The 19,385-nt window shown below is 55.1% G+C and overlaps 1 protein-coding gene across 4 annotated transcripts; it reads right to left on the bottom strand.

Moving 5' to 3' along the window:
• Positions 1–1,818: 1,818 nt before the first annotated feature.
• PEF1 (penta-EF-hand domain containing 1) lies at positions 1,819–18,413 on the bottom strand. 4 transcript variants are annotated; one of them, XM_089301115.1, is made up of 6 exons: positions 18,368–18,413; positions 6,892–7,171; positions 6,579–6,706; positions 4,863–5,018; positions 4,217–4,360; positions 1,819–2,773 (listed from the first exon to the last, which is right to left on the bottom strand). In XM_089301115.1, the coding sequence occupies exons 3-6, from the start codon at positions 6,592–6,594 to the stop codon at positions 2,544–2,546; spliced, it is 546 nt and encodes a 181-aa protein (XP_089157241.1). In that variant the 5' UTR covers positions 6,595–6,706; positions 6,892–7,171; positions 18,368–18,413; the 3' UTR covers positions 1,819–2,543. The 4 variants fall into 4 exon arrangements, with proteins under 4 accessions (XP_089157241.1, XP_069934965.1, XP_008272008.3 ...); XM_070078864.2 differs by lacking the exons at positions 6,579–6,706; positions 18,368–18,413 and adding exons at positions 10,568–10,656; positions 11,341–11,406; XM_008273786.5 differs by lacking the exon at positions 6,579–6,706.
• Positions 18,414–19,385: the final 972 nt, after the last annotated feature.

The raw sequence follows: 19,385 nt of genomic DNA, 5'->3' as shown, positions 1-19,385 counted from the left end.
TCACCTGTCAGGAGGCCTCCAGCGTCGCTCCCCCACGTACCTGCTTTACCCACTGCAGGTGAAGATGGGGTCTGTCACTCGCTGTCCACGTGACTCCTGACCCCGCTCTCTGAAGACAGTGAGCTGTTGCCAGGAGGGACAGGCTGTCCATGCTCCTGGTGGCCTCGGGCTCCAAAGCTGTCTGCAACCCTCCCAGGCAGGCCCGGAGGTGTGGTGTGTAGAATGAGGCATGAGGGCTGGCCCCAGGCCCAGCACCAACCGTGCCCTCAGGGGAAAACCAAGGTCCCTGGGATCCTGAGCCCAGCTGAGGAACAAGCAAAGGACAATGGTTGGCCTCCTTCTCAGATGGACACTGGTGCACCCTGGCCCCATGGGAACAGGCGACAACAACTTCCTCTAACGGTTACAGCTCTGCTCCGCTGTAAGCTGAGCGCAGCACCTCCGTGGGCCTCAGGTGTCTGATGAACTGGAGAAAATGCAGGGGAGTGACGCTCAGCGAGGAGCTGCTGTGCCGAAGAGCCCAGGGGCAGACGTGGAGGCCAGCCCCATGCCCGACACATGGATGGCGTGCAGAAACGGTGAGGGGAGTCCCCGCAGCCCGGGAGCGAACCTGAGCCAAAGGCAGTGTTTTCAAGGCGGCAGGATTTACAACTGTCAGGAGATCCCAGTCAGTGAGGGAGGAAATGGGCACCTTGGAAAGGGCCCGAGTGTAGCTTCTTGATAGATATTTCTTATTTTCATGTGAAAGGCAGAGAGACAGAAGATAGGGAACTTCCATCCACTGGTTCACTCCCCAAAGGCCTCCAACAGCTGGGGCTCAGCCAGGCTGATGCCAGGAGCTCAGAACTCAGTCTGGGTTTCCTAGGCGGGTGGCAGGGACCATATACTTGAGCCATCACCTGCTGCCTCCTAGGGTGTGTGTTAGTGGGAAGCTGGAATCAAAGTGGAGCCAGGACTTGAACCCAGGCATTCTGATATGGGACGTGGGCATCCCGCAAGGCATCTTAACCACTGTGCCAAACGCCCACCCCAGCAATGAGTTCTGTCACTGGAGGTTGCCTAACAGAGTGCAGACTCACAAGGGCCCTGCAGGGGCTTCCAGCTCTGGATGGGGATGGCCCTGGGAGCTGCATTCCATCTGACTGGATTCTCGCATGTCAGCAGCCCAGAGCGAAGGGGGCTGCATGGCCAAGCCCGACTTGCTTGCTGGGCCTCACTGACCTGCGGAACAGTCTCAGCCACTTCCCCAGCCACGCACTGCAGGGAGAGCCCTGCTTAGGACGCAGAGCTCTTATCTTCATCTCAAAGAGCCAAGGGATAATCACACCATCACCCGCGATAAGGCCCCCCTGGCAAAGCTTTTGACTGACATTTTATCAGCTCGCCATAGACACTCAGTGGAGACTGGGTATCATGCTGATCTAGGGATCTGACAGGCAGGTACAGATGTCTGTGCTTAATAAAAATGGGGGAAAAGTTATGACTTCATAAGTGGAGTTTGTCTGAAAGATAAAACTAAGGCCGGAGATAAAAAAGCCATGTTGTGCCAAGTTTGGGGTGGCTGTTTCCAGCCCAAAAACTGTAACTTGACAGTCAATTTGAGTTAATCTCCAAGCCATCCTGAGCTGAACCTGGCTGCCCCACAGTGCAGCTTCACGCTGGCCAGTGAGAACAGCCCATGGAGGCCATGCCCGCCCCGCCCCCGCCGCGTTCTGCAAGGCTTGTATCTTACGTACTTAAGTATTCATGGAATGAAAGAACAAATCAGTGAATGAATGGGCAAGTGTAGCTGGGAAGTCATGGCGGACAATGTGGAACTTGAGTTTCATCCTTTTATTGAAGCTTACAGTTTCACTGGACTTTTGGCCCCAAATGAAAAAACTAGAAATTAAAAAAAAGCATTGGCAGTGAGAGGTGACAACTGTCCCCTGGGGACGAAAGCTGAGCAGAGCCTGGCAGGGAATGAGGGGTCCAAGATGCCCAGAGAGCAGACTGCGAGCTCCCTGAGCCTTGACTGCCCCAGGCAGAGAGAGGTAACTCACAAGGACTTGTGGGTATGGGACAAGGCAAGCCACTGGTCCCCTGGGCAAATCTCTCCCGTGCCTGATCAACTCCACTTTGGCCAAACTGGGCTCATCCAATAGGACAGTCTGGGGGAAGGAACACGGGTGCTAATGCTAAGACGGTGAGCCTCAGGGCGTAGATGGGAAAGCCGGAGGCAGAGGCCAGCAGGCCACACGAACTCCACGGTAATGACTGGAGCACCTGCTCCTGGTGCCAGGCTGTGCCACTAACTGCTCAGGGTTGTCAGGACTTCCAACCTCATTCTCTCCTACGTCAGGTCCCCCATCTGTGTGGCCTCAAACTAAGTCCCCACTATTTGGTGGCTGTGACACAAGACTCCTACCCCTCTGAGGGCTGTGTCAAGCAAAGGAGAATCTTTTTCTAGGAGAGGCAGGAAAAGAAGAGAGGCCCACATGCTTCTCCCACTCTAGGGAGCTGGGAGAGGCCCCTGGCGCACTCTACACCACAGGTGGGCTGGGTCATAGCATCCGAGAGGCTGTCATGGTAACGAAGTCCTCAAAGCTGAGCCGAATGTTGCCCTGTACGGCGGTGTCCTTCTCCCGGAAGGCCTCAGTCAGCACCTGCAGCTGAGTGCACACCTGGATGAAGCGGTCAAGTTGCATAGCGGGACTGGCAGAACGCGGGCAGTAGCGGGAGACCAGAAGCTGGGTGAACTGGGGGCTCAGGTTGTAGCCCATCTGGGACAGAGCTGGAGAAGAAGGGCACACAGAACACACAGAAACCTGCTGTGAGCCCCTGCCCAGAGCAGCCGCAGCTCAGAGAACACGGAGGGGACCGACACAGGAGCGTGAAGAGGACAGGAGAGTCCCGAGGGTCTGCACAAGGGGAGCACAACCGGGGCTCTACCTGCAAGGCCCCTCCCCCTTTCTCCAAGTCTCTGTGATCTGGCTCACAAGTCCAGACAAGGTTCTCTCCACTGTCATCTGACTCATCCGCATTACAAAAGGAGGCCTGAGCCCCAAGGACCACCCCAGCTACGGCTGACATCAAGGCGGCTGGCCCAGCCCAGAGGGCCCGAGGAGGGCCAGCTCGGAGTCAGTCCCTGGGCAAGCTGCTTAGCCTCAATATCCTTTCTTATTCTAAAGTGTGGATGACGCTGAGTCTGCAGCTTCTGGTGAGGATTAGAGGAGGCGATCATTAAAACAAGTAGCACAGAGCCTGGCACTCAGTGACTGCTATCCTAATAAAGTCTCCCCATCGGCCCAGAAGAGGCTGCTGGGTGCTCCCCACCCTCCACTGGGGCGCTGCCTTCCCTCCCCTCCACCCAGGTTCAAATCTCAGTTCTCCATTTGCTCTGGGGGCCCTTTGGCGAGGTTCCTACTCTAGGCCTTGGTCTTCCCAGGTGTAGAAAAGAGGTCTAAGGGACCTTCACCACAGGGCATGAACAGTAAGCATCAGCCATAGCTAACACATGGGCATGAATGACACAAACCTGCGCAAAGACCACTACAGTGCTTGTCCGAGACACAGCAAGCATTCCACAGACAGCAGTGGTTGTTAGTTTCACCCTTACCAATATCCTTTACAGCAACTGACAAAATCTCCCCCCTGCCCCCCCGACCAGGCGCAGATGCCGAGCGCTCACCTCCACCCAGAGAGCCCGGACAAGAGACTGGACTCTGGCGGCTCTGCCCCCCTCCCAAGCGGCAAAGCTCCCTGCTGGGTTCTTACAACTCCATTAGCCACCTGTCCTCTCACCCACTGGCCTGAACCCTACCGTCAGACTGGAACCAGATGGGAGCTGTGGCCTCAGGTCATCTTACCCACCTGGTGTCTGGCAGAAGTGACAACAGAACCTGTTTCTGTACAGGGCTCCTTCCATTCTGCAGTCTGTAAGCCACACACCAGAGGGGAAGGAGCCGCCCCAGCCACACACACTGGTCTGGTGCCCCGGCTGTCGAGTTCCCATCCCGAGGCTCCCTGCGGTTGGGGCTCTCACCTCATGCTGCCAGGAGACTTAGTCAGGGAGTCCAGGGCTAACTCTGGACCCAGGCGTTTCCCTGCCCTGGCCTGGGCTCTGTGCCACAGCTGGGTCACAGCAAGGGTGGGAGCAGTGGGCCTGCACTGGTGGGCCTCTGGGAGTGACAGGGACAGCCCTTGTTCTGCCCGCCGTGCCCCGCGTGGTCCTCACCTTGCTGCAGCTCCGTGTAGCTGATGGAGCCCGAGTGGTCCCGGTCATACTGCTGGAAGAGGTTCTTCCACTGCTGGATGAACTTCCACAGGGCTGAGAACCCGTAGACGTCGATGCGGCCTGACTTGGTCTTGTCAAACATGTCTGAAGGAGGGGAAGGCAGGAAGGCTGCAAGACTTGGGGCCAAGGCTTCTCAGGAGCCACGGCCACAGCCCTTGTCCCAGGCTGGTGCGTGAGACTCCACAGAACCACAGGCCAGAGGCCCAGTGCCTGCACCCAAGACATCTGTATCGAGTGTGTTGCATCAGCTTCCTCCCCTGGACGCCCCCAGCCCCACCCCACCCAGAACTGCACTTCCTTCACAGGCTTGGCAGTTGAGTCCATGGTGAACCTTCCCTGCCGTTTCCTACCAGAGGAAGGAGTCCCATTCTACAGAACAGAACAATGAGCCACCTCTAACACAGCAGGGTCAACCTGAGAAAGATCCAAGAGTCTCGATCTAAAGGATCTCATCTTGAACTCAGCTTCCTCCTGGAAATCCTCCTTGACCAAAACGCTGTGTCCTACATGTCTACCTCCCCACCTACTGTCAACCCCCAGGTGGCTCTGGCCCAGTGCACGCCCACAGGGTAGGTCTGGGACTCACTTATCATCATGAGGCATGTCTCATCATTGAACGAAGACCAGTTGGAGTTGACCAGAGCCTGCTTTAGCTCCTTGATGGAAATGTAACCACTGTGATCAGAGTCCACCGACTGGAACCAGGAGTAGGCCTCAGGATCTACACCGGGAGGGGCGCCACCTAGAGGAAGGGACATACAGCAAGGGAATCCCCACGCGAAAGGGCCTCCCTGGCAACAGGTTTTTCTTACCCACAAAGCCTCACAAATCTACCTGTCCCACCTCTCATCAAGTTGACAGCCTCCCACGTAGACTCTCTTGTACCTGCAGCTGATGTCTATACCAGGGCTCCCTCGGACTTCCGTGCGGTCACTTCTCTATGCAAGTTTGTGTTTCTAAGGGACAGGGCCTAGCCCAGCCCCTCCAGCACATCAAGGGTTCTCTGGAGGAGGGCTAAGGGACAGGGGAAGGGTGGTGGGTGACAATAAAGAAGCAGAGAAGTCTATCCGAGGAAAAGGCCCAAGTTACGCAGTAGTGGTAAACCACAGAGCTTACTGGCCACACCGGAAGCTCCTTCACACAAGAAACCATCAGAGATGGCCAGGGACAGCCGAGCAGAGTCGGTCAGCGCCAAAGGTGAGGGAAAAGACTGGCCTGCCTGAGGCCTGGTCTGACCTGCCAGGATGGGAAATCCAGGCAGGGCCCCGCCACCCTCCAGAAACAGCAGTGTGGTGGGGGCGGGGGAACAAGGGCCACAGCCCCAGGCAGGAGACTCTCTGTACCATGGGCGGTCTGTGTGGTGTGTGGAGAAGAGCTCAGGCTTTGGAACTGAAGCAGACCTGGATTCAAATCCTGCCTCTGACCTTTACCAGCTTGTGTGATACTAGGCAAAATGCAGAATTTTCTGGTTCGCAGGGCTTGGAACCGCCCTCAGGGGCTCACCCTGGGTGCTCAGATGCTGTGCCTTCCCAGCACGGCCACCCTCTGGAGGCCCTTCAGGCTCCCCAGGACTTGGGCTCCTAGGAACAATCACCTGAAAAACAGCTGACTGCAATGAGCTGGGGACTGGGGACAGACCCTCACTCTCCCTGACCCGACTCTGTCTGAGATGCCCAGAAATCTCCACTGTGGCAGAAGCTTCCACCTGAGACTCGCCCCTGCCGTCCTGTCCAGGAGCTCACCTGCGACAGCGCTGCCCGTCCTCCCCCGCGTCTCGCCATTGTTCTCTCGCCCACTCGCCTCAGCATGGTGCAGTGGTAGGGCCCCTGGCATGCCCACCACCACATTAAGTGCCAAGTTCTTCTCTGCCGAGAACACCCCACAGCGAGTCCTCTCGTGGAACGGTATTGATTAAGCACTTCCCACAGGCCAGGGCTCTCATTTAATCCTTGTCATCAACCCTGTGAGGTGACGGCACTGCCCCATCACAGGTGTGGACACTGAGGCTTATGGTCTTTTGGTCGGGTCTGTTCTCAAAAGCCGAGATTTCCATGACAACACCATCCTGGCACTCGGGCTCCCCCACCCTGGAGGCGGCCCCCATGCTGGTTACATCACTGGCTCCGACTACCTGCTAGCCTCCCCTTCACCCCAGAGCACTCACGTCCTTCCTGTCACCTGGCAGTTTCAGAGCTCCCCTGACAGCAGCACCCACTCCCATGCTACTGATGTCAGGCTTGACCAGGGGATGAGCTGCGGCCAAAAGCCCATGAGAGAACAAGACACAGGGGCAGAGCAGAACCTTCAGCGGGCTGCATGCGTCGGGCCTTCCCACCAGCTTCCTGCTCTTCTTCTCGGCCCCAAGGACAGCATATGCCAAACAGGGCTGCTCCTTCAGACGTGGAGAACCTCGGCAGCCGACCGCAGCTGCTGACATGTGAGCAGGAGTACATGCTCAAGAGCGAGCAACAGAAGGCACTGCCCCGCAGAGCCAACCCACAGACTCCTCGTTCTGAGAGCAGGCTAAGGTGCCAGCGAGCGGGGTACCTGTACACTCACAGGAAGGACAGAGTGGGCTGTGGACCACTCGACCAGGTCAGAGGCACCCTACTTACCCTGTCCATAAGGCCCGGGCTGCTGGGCACCATAGGCACTTGGAGGTGGTGGTCCATAGGGACTTCCTGGGGCTGCACCACCATACGGCCCTCCTGGAGTTCCAGGGGGGATGCCCCCATAGGGCCCTCCCCCAGCTGGTGGTCCATAAGGTCCTCCAGGGGCAGGACCCCCATAACCACCTCCGGGGGGGAGCCCACTGCCATACTGTCCTCCTGTGGGTCCAGGGTAGTAGCTACCAGGAGGGGCTCCGGGCGCTTGTCCTGCGGCTCCTGGGCAGCCCTGCAGAAAGAACAAGGTATTGGTCAGAATGAGGAGGCCAGACACTAACCACACGACAGAGTTTGACAGCTGTAAGACACTTCCGCTGCCATTCTTTCAAACTGAGCCCACTGCTCGGAGAGGCATCAGCCTTCTAGAGGAGCTACGAGTCACCCAAGGTCACAGCACCAGTGACCTGCAGAGTCAGGACTGGATCCTGCCCTCCCAACCCTCCTTTCCTGCACGTCCAGGGCTTCCTAAGGGCTGGGATGTCTGGTTTACCACTTTATCCCCAGTTCTCAGCACAAGACAGATGCCTGTTGAGTGTTTATTGTATGAAGAACAAATGAATCAAATAGAATTCCAAATGTCCACTCTGTATATCCTCATTTCTGTCTGCAGAATTTACAGCAGTTTCCACAACACACCCCAGGCCCTCATCAGTCACAATGATGTTTCCATGGCATGGATTCATCCCCAGCACATCTTTCTTATCCCACTCTACCTCACAGTGCAAAAACACTTCCTGAGGGGTTGGCACTGTGGTGTAGCGGGTAAAGCCTCTGCCTATGACACCAGCATCCCATATGGGTGCCAGTTTGTGTCCCGCTGCTCCACTTCCAATCCAGCTCCTTGCAAATGGCCTGGGAAAAGCAGAAGATGGCCTAAGTATTTGGGCCTCTGCCACCCAGATGAAGCCCTGGCTTCAGGCTGACCCAGCCCTGGCCCTTGCAGCCATCTGGGCGAGTGAACCTGAAGATGGACAATCTCTCCATTTCTGTAATTCTGACTTTCAAATAAATAAATAAGTATTTTTTAAAAAAGAGGCAGAGAGAAAGACAGATCTTCCATCCTCCGGTTTACTCTCCAACTGGCCACAGTAGCCAGAGCTGCGCCGATTCGAAGCCAGGAGCCAGGAGCTTCCTCCAGGTCTCCCACTTGGGTGCAGGGGCCAAGCACTTGGGCCATCTTCTACTGCTTTCCCAGGTCATAGCAGAGAGCTGGATTGGAAGTGGAGCAATTGGAACTCAAACCCACGCTCTTATGGGATGCCGGCACTGCAGGCAGTGGCTTAAAAATGCCATCTTAAAAACACAAAACAGGAGGCCGACGCCGTGGCTCACTTGGTTAATCCTCCGCCTGCAGCGCCGGCATCCCATATGGGCATTGGGTTCTAGTCCCGGTTGCTCCTCTCCTCTTCCAGTCCAGCTCTCTGCTGTGGCTGGGGAAGGCAGTGGAGGATGGCCCAAGTGCTTGGGCCCTGCACCTGCATGGAGACCAGGAGGAAGCACCTGGCTCCTGGCTTCGGATCAGTGCAGTGCCGGCCGTTGTGGCCATTTGGGGGATGAACCAATGGAAGGAAGACCTTTCTCTCTGTTTCTCTCTCTCACTGTCTATCTCTATCTGTCAAAAAATTACATTAAATTTAAAAAAAGGAAAAAAAAAAAAAAAACACAAAATACTTCCCTAGCTTCACTGACAATGAGGCAGGCAGGGCAACCCAACTCCTAAGGCAGTGGTTAAATGGTACAATGGTTAAAAATATCAGTTCAAGGGGCGGGCACTGTGCCACAGCAGGTTAAGCCACTGCCAACAATGCTGGCATCCCACATGAGATCCCAGTTCAAGTTCTCTAGCTGTCCCACTTTTGATCCAGCTCCTTGTTAATGTGGTTGGGAAAGCAGTGGAAGACGGCCCAGGTACTTGGGCCCCTGCCACCCCTGTAAGGATCCTGGCTTCAGCCTGGCCCAGTCCCTGCTGTTGCAGCCTTTTGGGGAGTAAACTAACAGATGGAAGATCTCCCCCCACCCCTCCTTTCAAATGAATAAATAAATCTTGAAAAAAAAAAAAAAAGGGCCACTTCAAGTCCAGCCTCTGCCAACCCTTTTTGTCAGTATCTTCCGCTGCAAAAGGGGATTAACAGTGCTTGTCTCAGGCTGGTATGTGAACGGAATGGAAGCAGTTGTGGGAAGCACTGTGACACAGGGCCAGGCACAGAGCAAGCACTCAATATTCATCAACTATCAGTAAGAGCCCCTTCCAAGGGGAAGACTCAAGTCCACAAAGGTCACAAACTGCACAGAGGGGCTAGACCCAGCTCCTAGGTCTCGGGGCTCCAAGTTCAGGGTACTTGTGCACTGCAGGATACATGGAGACTTCCCTCCCTTGTCCATATTCCCAGCCACTCACTGAGGATCCCCAAGGCTCAATGTCACTGCTGCCATGTCCCTCAAAAGGCCAGAACCGGGCCAGGCAGGGCACAGCCCAAACCATCTGCAGATCAGCTGAGCTCCAGGCAGCAGGGACAGCTGGTGCAGCCTGAGGTCGATGCCCTCTAGACACATTCATATCACCCTGGAGGCACCCAGTGGCCTAGCACAGCCTGGGCCTTCTCCTTTTAGATACTTTCCAAGACAGTTTGCTTCAGGGCTAAGGCCAAATTCACACTGCATAGAAAGGGGGTGAGGGAGGGCATGGGGGGGTGAGGGAGGGCATGGAGGGCCTCCTGCTCCTGGAAGCCACCATAGCTAGCAGCAAAACCACTCTGCAGACGACCAAGGCACAGGCAGTCTTGAGTCAAAGCTGCTTTCCCCAGCTGAGTTCACAACCGTGGGCCAGTGGCTTAATCTCTCTGAGCCGGCTTCCTCACAAATAAGATATAATAATCCCTTCTTCACTGGACTGTTCCACAGATTACAAGAAATTAACACAGCAAAATTCTGCGCCTTTACATTTTAACTAAGGAATCCCATGATAAAGTAAAATAAATAAGACTAATAGATGAAAGCTGGTCCAGCTGAAGCAAACTGGGGATACCAGGGCCCTGACCAGGGTTCCCCCTTCCCTGCTAGGTTCTGAAGGGGCTCTGAGGAACCCGATAGTGACTCCAAAGACAAAAAACGCCGGCGCCACGGCTCACTGGGCTAATCCTCCGCCTGCAGTGCCGGCACCCTGGGTTCTAGTCCCGGTTGGGGCGCCGGATTCTGTCTCGTTTGCTCCTCTTCCAGTCCAGCTCTCTGCTGTGGCCCGGGAGTGCAGTGGAGGATGGCCCAAGTGCTTGGGCCCTGCAGCCCATGGGAGACCAGGAGGAAGCACCTGGCTCCTGGCTTCGGATCAGTGCAGCGCACCGGCCGTAGCGGCCATTTGGGGGGTGAACCAACGGAAAGAAGACCTTTCTCTCTGTCTCTCTCACTAACTCTGCCTGTCAAAAAAAAAATAAAGAAAAAAAAGGCCACAAGAAACGTGTATCTCACAACAGTGCCTGCATAAAGCAAATGATCCCTAAGTCACAGCCGCCATTGTTAATACCAAGGCCCTGGGCCAGGCAAGCTGGGGCCGCTGAAGGATAGTGAAGTGTCCTGAAGGAGCTCATAGTACACAGCAGGGCCTCGGCCAGCATGGGGAAGAGGCACTTACCATGGAAACCCAGGCCACTTATGGGACCACAGAGGCGAGGGGAGAATCAGGGAGGGCTTCCACAGGAAAGTGGCACTGGAGTAGGGACACTGAAAGAACAAGATTCCCAAAGGGGTTGGAAAGGTGTGACGGGGAGGTACCCAAAGGCCAGCCATCTAACCTAACCCTCTCATTTCACAGGGACCCAGAGCAGGGTAGAGACTTGCCTAAGTCACACTGAGAGCAGAGGCTGGACTGAACTACTCTCTCACACCACACCTGCACCCAGTGGCACCCACGGCCTCCCACTACAGAGCTCTTTCCTTAAGCAACAGGGCTCAGGATTCCAGGATTGAAAGAGCGTGGAGGAATCTGCAGAGACTGGACATACCCAAAGGTCAGGCTGGAACTAAGCTAGGAGGCAGCCACTTCATTATAAGCCCTGGGAGCAGCCATAAACAGTACCAGGCCAGGGGCACCCAAGGCACGGCCCTTCCACAGGGGAAGCACCCCAGGGGCTGCCAGGCAGGCCTCCTGCCCTCCTGATATCACATTCCACGGGCCTGCTGGTTCCGGCACAGTCTGGCATCAACTAAACCCCTTCCTGTCTGCCCTGCACTAAAGCCCTCACACAGGTCAGTGTTGTGACAGTGAGTTAAGCCACTACCCGCAACACCAACATCCCATGTCAGCACCAGTCCAAGTCTCAGCTGCTCCACTTCTGATCCAGATCCCTCTCATACACCTGGGAAAGCAGTGGAAGACAACCCAAATGCTTGGGTCGCTGCACTCACATGGGAGACTTGGATGGAGTTCCAGGTTCCTGGCTTCAGCCTGGCCCAGACTCAACCATTACAGCCACCTGGGGAGTGAACCAGTGGATAAAGATCTCTCCCCGTCTCTGTAACCCTGCCTTTCAAATATATAAATAAGTCATAAAAAAAAAAAAAGCCCTCAGACATAGTTTAAAGCACTTCCACCTACACAGACATTACCGGCACAATTTTGCCTACAATCCCCTTACTGAAAAAGGGAAGATGGGGCTGGCACTGTGGCACAGCAGGTTAACGCCCTGGCCTGAAGCGCCAGCATCCCACATGGGCGCTGGTTTGAGACCCAGCTGCTCCACTTTTGATCCAGCTCTCTGCTATGGCCTGGGGGAGCGGTAGAAGATGGCCCAAGTCCTTGGGCCCCTGCACCCATGTGGGAGACCTGGAAGAAGCTCCTGGCTTTGGATCAGCACAGCTCTGGCCGTTGAGGCCAACTAGGGAGTGAACCATGGATGGAAGACCTCTCTCTCTGTCTCGCCTCTCTGTGTAACTCCGCCTTTCAAATAAATAAATAAATCTTTTTTTTTTTTTTTTTTTTTTTTTTACAGGCAGAGTGGATAGTGAGAGAAACAGACAGAGAGAAAGGTCTTCCTTTTGCCGTTGGGTCACCCTCCAATGGCTGCCACTGCAGGCACACTGCAGCCGGCGCACCACGCTGATCTGAAGGCAGGAGCCAGGTGTTTCTCCTGGTCTCCCTTGCGGGTGCAGGGCCCAAGCACTTGGGCCATCCTCCACTGCACTCCCTGGCCACAGCAGAGAGCTGGCCTGGAAGAGGGGCAACCAGGGAAGAATCCAGCGCCCCAACCGGGACTAGAACCCAGTGTGCCGGCGCCGCTAGGTGGAAGATTAGCCTATTGAGCCGCAGCACCGGCATAAATCTTAAAAAATAAAAGGGAAGATGTTAGTAGGCCTATTTCTCAGATAAAGAAACTGAGGTGCAGGGCTGTTAAAGGTCGTCATTCAGCAAAGATTTACAGAGTAACAACACTGTGCTAGCTCCATGGGCACAAAACTAAGAGGGGCCCTGCTCCAGGAGCTCACAGATAACTACGACACAGACAGTAGCATCAGGAAATCTACTTACACCCTATGAAGGAGGCGGGACAGAGGAATGTGGTTTGTTTGTTGCATGTATAAACGAGCAATCAAATGAATAATGCATGAAGTGAGTCAAGGAACGATTCCTGAAGAGGCAGCAGTGGCACTGGGAGTTGGTCCCTGAAGGGTGCCCGGGCGCTCCCCACAAGGCAGGCAGGGAAGGCCACTCCAGACGGCAGGGAGAAGGAAGACAAAGGCAGATTTATGAGCACGCACAGCGTGTCAGGGAACAAGCTCAAGGGCAGAGGCGAGAACACCGAGTGAACCCACACGGGCAGGGCTTCACACGGCCCTGACCACGCCGTGTCCTGCTGCGTTCCAGTCCCCTGTGAGAACAGCTTCTGCCATGGCTCCCTGCCACCCAACAGTGCCTCCCCAGGGGCAGACAAGACCCCATTCATCACAGCCCCCAGGGCCCAGCACAAGGCCTGGCACCCACAAGCCTCCATAAATATTTGAACAAATGCACACAACTCTGAAGAGTTTGGGCTCCACGCCGGGAAACGGAGCACCACAGAGTTTCAGAGAGGGGAACGTGATCAGGGCCTTGTGGAGAGAATTAGCCAGCAGCAGTGGAGGATGAGCTCGTGGGAGAGGCAGCAGCCCAGGCGCTGGGCAGGCAGGGCACAAACCAGACAGCAGGCTCCGGGCTGGATTCTGAAGCTATTTCAGAGATAGACTAGACATGACTTGGCAACTAATTAGATTAGGAAAGAGACGGAGGGGGCGTGAAGAGAGGTGAGTGTTTAGAATGACTCAGGTTTCCAGCTTGCACAAGTGAAGGAGGGACAGCCACCAACCGAGGCGGAATCTGGGCTGGGGAGGAAGTCGGGGGAAGACAGTGAGAGGATTCCCAGGGTCACTGCACTGTTAGCGAAGGTCTGAACCAGAAATGAAAACCAGGGCCCCTGGCCCGCATCCTCTCACACTACTCCACACTGCCAACCCTCCTGAGAGACTTTCCAAGAGTATTTCATACTGATTAACGCAAGACCGGGAAAGGGAGGAAAAAGACAGGAGGAGTTCAGTAACCATGGTTTCCAAAGCATCACAGAAAAACTATCTCCCGGCCTTTAACCAGTTCCAAATAAGCTGCATCTGGTGTACTGGGGAGGGGGAGCAGCTCACAGCGGCTGAGGCTCTGCCACTGCTCCTAGTTCACTCAGATCTGACCCTGTCCTGTGAGGAAATGCTATGACACCCCTCCTACAGAAGCCAAAACTGAGGTGCAGAGTTTACGAAGGTGCTGAGCCCACAGTCAGAATGGGAGAGCTGGGATTCAAGCCAGGGTCTGCAGGACCCTACTGCACGACCCTCTTGTTTGTTCACTCAGTAAATGAGTGCCCGGCGTGTGCGGGTGCCAGGGACTGTGGTGAACGCTTCCATCCAACACAACGTGTTTCTAGAGCAGTGGCAAGGGGAGGGTGAAAGGCTGCAGTGGGTGACGGTTCCATATCCAGATGTGTCCAGAACCCAGGGAGTCTCATGAGAATCTTTTTCCACCCCAGCACCTAGCGAGTTTGAGACCCCAAAGACCTTTCAGTCCAACCTCCCAGCTGCACTCCTGTAAGTGGTGGGGAGCTCACTGCCTCTCAGTGTGCACTACTTCCTTTCAGCACTGAGGGCTGTCTTCCCCCAAGACCCTGGGGAAGCTCAGAGGTACCTGGCTGGTCCACACTGACTCCTAACGAGGAATGGAGATTACAAAGCAAAGACAAGCCCGTGCCCCCAGAATTATCACGTAAGGGCCTGCTGGAAGAGGCAGGGGTCCAAGCTAAGGGGTTAAACAATCACAAACACCCAAGGAATGGTCTGGGCATGCACCAGCAGAGCCTAAAATATTTAAGACAGAAACACACAACCATCCAGCAAGGAGCCAAGAGTCCAAGACTTCAACCACCACTACTGTGCATGCACTCGCGCGCCGTCTCTTCAGAGCGGCAGCCCTTCCTCCTGGCCCTTTCTCCCAAACCTTTTATCCCTCTCTGCGCCACCTCAGGGAACAGCACTGCCTTCGCCGTTCCCCAAACCCACAGCCTTCACACGCCCCCGGCAGTCCTCCTTCCTCCCCACCATCACTCAGTAGGGCACCGTGACTCCGCCTCCCCCAGAGCATTGCTCTCCTTAGCTTGGATTCCTTTCAGAGTTCTGAACTGCTCTCCTGGCCTCAGTCTGCTGCTCCCATCCATTCTCTCACAAACGGGACAAAGCCTCTCACCGGCTCCCACATTCTCCGCAGGGTGAAGCCACACTCCCCCAAAAAGCATACAAGGTCCTGTGGGAGCTGGCGATGGTTTATCTTTCTGGTCTCATTTCTTATCTCTTTTCTTTCTCACCACAATTAGACTGATCATCTCCCCAAAGTTCCTCCAGAACACTGGGCCCTCCCCTGCTCCCTGGTCTTTGTCCACTAGTTCCTCTACTGGGTTACTATTCCCTTCTTCACCCAGCTGACTCCTACTAGTAATACAGTTTTTGTCTTCACTGCTACCTTTTTCTTTTTTTTTAAGACTTATTTATTTATTTGAGAGGCAGAGCTATAGAGAGAGGGAGAGATAGAGAGTTCTTCCATCCACTGGTTCACTTCTCAAACGGCCACAACAGCTGGGGTTTGGCCAATTCAAAGCCAGGAGCTTCTTCTGGGTCTCCCACATGAGTGCAGGGGCTCAAGCACCAGGGCCATCTTCCACTGCTTTCTCAGGTTACTAGCAGAGAGCTGGATCAGAAGTGGAGCAGCCAGGACTCGAACTGGCATCCACATGGGACGCCAGCACCACAGGCAGAGGCTCATCCTACTACGCCACAGTGCTGGCCCCAACTGCCACCTCTTTTAAGAATTCTCCTTAGGGCCTGCATCGTACAGCAGGTTACACCACCACTTGCAATGCCAGCACCCCATATCGAAGCGCCGGTTCAAGTCCCAGCTGCACTACTTCTGATCCAGCTTTCTGCTAATGCACCTGGGAAAGCAGTGGAAGATGGCCCAAGCACTTGGGCCCCTGCTACCCATGTGGGAGACTCAGATGGAATTCTGAGCTCCTGGCTTCAGTGTGGTCCAGACCTAGCTGTTCCAGCCTTTTGAGGAGTCAATCAGTGAATGGAGGGTATCTCTCTCCATGCCTCCTTCTTAAATAATCTTTTTTTTTTTTAAAGAAGTCTTCCAGAACCCCTAGACTGAGTTAGGTAAGCCTCCCATTCTGTCCTAGAACCTTACACTTCCCATTTACCACTGATCACTCCGATTCTACGTAGGATTTACATGTCTGCATTACTCTCCCACTTGGAGGATTTCTACACATTGTTCTTTGCACACCTATCCAGCAGTTCACTACGGGCAGAGCCCAGGGAGTGTGGCATAACAGCAACTGCGGCACCAAGAGCTACCACTATGCATTGGCATTTGCTGTGTACCAACAACGTGGCAAGCTCCCTTACATAGGTGTCATTACATTTCATCCTCATTTCAGCCCTTTTAACAGGTTTCCAGCTTGCACAAGATGCAGGCGGGACAGCCACCAACTGAGGCGGAATCTGGGCTGTGGGGAAGTCGGGGGAAGACAGTGAGAGGACTCCCAGGGTCACTGCATTGTTAGCGAAGGTCTGATCAGGTATTAGCACAGCTCCTGTTCCTCTTTATAGCTGAAGACACTGCGGCTCAGAGTCTAGCTTGTCTAAGGCACATGGTAATTAAGAGTCCAGCCCGGGAGCCGCCGCCTGCAGAGCTGGCATCCCATGTGGACGCCGGTTCGAGTCCTGGCTGCTCCACTTCCAATCCAGCTCTCTGACCTGGGAAAGCAGTGGAGGATGGCTCAAGTCCTTGGACCCCTGCACCCACCTGGGAGACTTGGAGGAAGCTCCTGGCTCCTGGCTTCAGATCGGCTCAGCTCTGGCTGTTGTAGCCATTTGGGGAGTGAACCAGCGGATGGAAGACACCTCTCCTCTCTCTCTCTCTCTCTGCTTTCTGTAACCTTGCCTTTCAAATAAATAAATCTTTAAAAAAAGAAAAAAAAAAGAGTCTAGCCCAGCTCTGCCTAACCTGTCGTTGCTCCTTAGCTGCATACAAAACCACCCCTAAAGCTTATTAAAATGCAGTTTCCTGGGCCATTTTTGGGCCTAGAACATGTCAGAGATGGGACCCAAAAGTGTATTTTTAACAAGCTCTCTGGTGATTCCGATGCTTAGGACCAGCCACTGAGAAACAACACACTGTGGCCATGATTTCCCAGTCTGTGTTACTCGGGAATCCTAACGTCACCACAAAAATGACCAGTTTTTTTAAAAGGCAGTTAAGCCGCGGCTTGGGACACCTGTGTCCCATGTGGAAGGGCCTAGTTGGATCCTGGCTGCTCTGCTCCCCAGCCAGCTTCCTGCTGAGGTGCACCCTGGGAGGGTGCAGATGATGGCTCAAGTACCTGGGTCCCTGTCACCCACATGGGAGAGACCCAGATCAAATTCTGGGCTCCTGGCTTTGGCCCCACACAGCCTTGGTTGTCATACACATTTGAGGGGTGAGCCAGCAGATGGAAAATGTCTCTCTCTCTGCTTTTGCAATAAAACAACTTTAAAAAATTCTGAAGTTCTCCATGAACAAACTTACTTGACCCTAGGATCCTCCTCTAATGGCAATTATCTACTGGACCCCACAACTCAGCAATGGAACGAGTTTGGGAAACACTATTCCATTCTACTTCCTCCTGCCCCCAGCCCTCACTGGTCCCTCTCCTCCCTACCTGTGCCAATCCAGCAATGAATGGGGTTCTAAGCTCCAGCCCTGGCCTCACTGGCTGGGTGTGACCTCTGTCAAGCCACCTGACTTCTTCCCTCAGCTGGGGGGGGGGGGGAGTAACCCGAGTAACCCCTGCTTGCCTCCGGGGCGTCCACCCCTGGAAAACGGGGCTCCAGACGCTGTGTCAACAGCACAAGGCTGCTCTCCCGGGAAGGACTGGCACCGCATCTTTAGGCACGTGACCAAACTACACTCCGTCTGGTGCTCTGTAATATCCCATCTGGTCACCGTCTGATGTTTCCTGATGTGCAACCGTGGACAATGCAGGGCCCTCTCTGGGTTTCAGCCTCCTCTGTAAAACGAGGGGGCCATTTTGGGGGCCCTCCTAGCACTGAGCTTTTAGGAGTCTGGTGCCCCCCGCTTCACAAGCCTCGCCTGGGTCTAACAGCTCCATGACTCGGCGTCTGAGCCGGCGCTGTTCTAGAGAGGGCACTTCGCTTGGAGAGACAAAACACCTTGCTCAAGGGCTCAAGACTACTGATGGAGCCTGGGGCAGACCCTCCTCTGACTCCAAACTGCACTTAATCACCTCCTATTCTGTCACCCACATAGAGCTCTGGCCACGGCCAGCCCGGCCCGGCGGACCTCAGCTCTGCTACCTAAACCGCCCGCCGCCGTCGGGGCTTCACTCTCCCTGCGGAAAATGGACGTGTTACACAGCAGTCAAACCAGCTCAACCACAGAACCCCGATTAGTCTCCAGCACTGCGTGTGGGCTGGGTCCGGACACCTGCTGCTTCCCCACCCCACGCCCCAGATGATGCCAGAGGAAACAGAGCTCCGCTGAAGAGCCCGCCCGGGTTCCCCGCGAGGGCCTCGGGGCCTGAGGGAGCGCGCAGAGCCCAGGCGGGGTCCAAGGCCTCCAAATTCTCGCAGGCGCGACGTCAGAGGGGGCGCGACAAGACAGCCCACTCGCGCTGTCCCGTATGACGTGAGCCGGGTGCGACCGACCGTGCCTTTCCCCTTCCCTCTCGCGCGAAGCTTCGCTGAAGCGAACTTTCAGCGTGGAAAGCACGCGGTGAAAGCCGGGGGAAGAAGAGCTGAGGAGACCCCCAGTTTGGGCCTGGCACGGCCCCTATCTGCACTCACCAACCCCTCACACACTCACCTGCCCGTACGGATAGCTCGCCATGGCGACTATGACGTCACACGTCAACGAGGGGCGGGGCTTCATGCTCTCAAACCCGCCCTTTGCGTAAACCGGGGGGCGGACCCGCTTTTCAGTGGACGCCCGTGACTGTCAATCCTAAATATGTTGGCCGACGGAAGTGACGCTACAGGGTGGGGGCCTTCTTCCCGCCTGACCAGAGGAGCTTAGCTCTGGGCGGAGGTTTCCGGAAGTTTTGGCAGCTGTCTTGGCATGTGTGTTCCTCTCTTTCCTGACCTGGAGTAGGCTTCAGGGCTGGTGAGGCCCGAGTATTTAGTGAGAAAATCCGGGTTCTGTGTAGCTGCGGTGGCCATATTATAACCTGGAAAAGGGGACGCATGATAGTGGCGTAGTTGCTGTCGTCACGCCAAGTTTCCGCCTAGCTGGGACGACTGTTGCCATGACGACGGGGGACTGCTTGCGGCCTCCTGGAAGGGACAGGCGATGGTGGAATCACTGCTCTAAGGCACCAGGTGACGGTAGCCGTGGAGTGGTGTAAAATCTGAGGTTTTTGGGAGAAGAAAGTGTTTTTTTACCCAGAAACCTTTTGTTTAAGGTATACAAACTTTATGCGTTTCATAAATACGACTTTAGGAACATACTGATTCTTCCCACCTGCACTGCCACCCTTCCTATTCCTCCCACTCCTGTTCCCATTCTTATTTTCCACTAAGATCTATTCTCAGTTTTTTAAAGATTTATTTATTTATTTGAAATTTAGAGCTACCCAGAGAGAGAGGAAGAGGCAGAGAGAGAGAGAGAGGTCTTCCATCCGCTGGTTCACTCCCCAACTGGCCGCAACGGCTGGAGCTGAGCCGATCCAAAGCCAGGAGCCTCCCTCGGGTCTCCCACGCCGGTGCAGGGGCCCAAGAAGTTGGGCCATCTTCCACTGCTTTGCCAGGCCACAGCAGAGAGATTGGAAGTAGAGCAGCTGGGACTCCAACCAGTGCCCACATGGGATGCCGGCATCGCAGGCAGC

The sequence above is a fragment of the Oryctolagus cuniculus genome, chromosome 7 (genome assembly GCF_051225735.1).
Source record: "Oryctolagus cuniculus isolate XC-2025 breed Fujian yellow rabbit chromosome 7, ASM5122573v1, whole genome shotgun sequence".
Classification (NCBI taxonomy): domain Eukaryota; kingdom Metazoa; phylum Chordata; class Mammalia; order Lagomorpha; family Leporidae; genus Oryctolagus; species Oryctolagus cuniculus.
Note: the sequence above shows the minus strand (reverse complement) of the source record. Positions and strands in the feature narration are given on the sequence as shown.

Excerpts from the sequence above, each read along its gene's own strand:
- PEF1 (XM_008273786.5), bottom strand. The coding sequence starts at position 18,391 with ATGGCGAGCTATCCGTACGGGCAG. Across the intron at positions 4,361-4,862 it reads GACATGCCTCATGATGATAA|ACATGTTTGACAAGACCAAG; the intron begins GTGAGTCCCAGA and ends CCCCTCCTTCAG. Across the intron at positions 2,774-4,216 it reads CTACACGGAGCTGCAGCAAG|CTCTGTCCCAGATGGGCTAC; the intron begins GTGAGGACCACG and ends CTTCTTCTCCAG.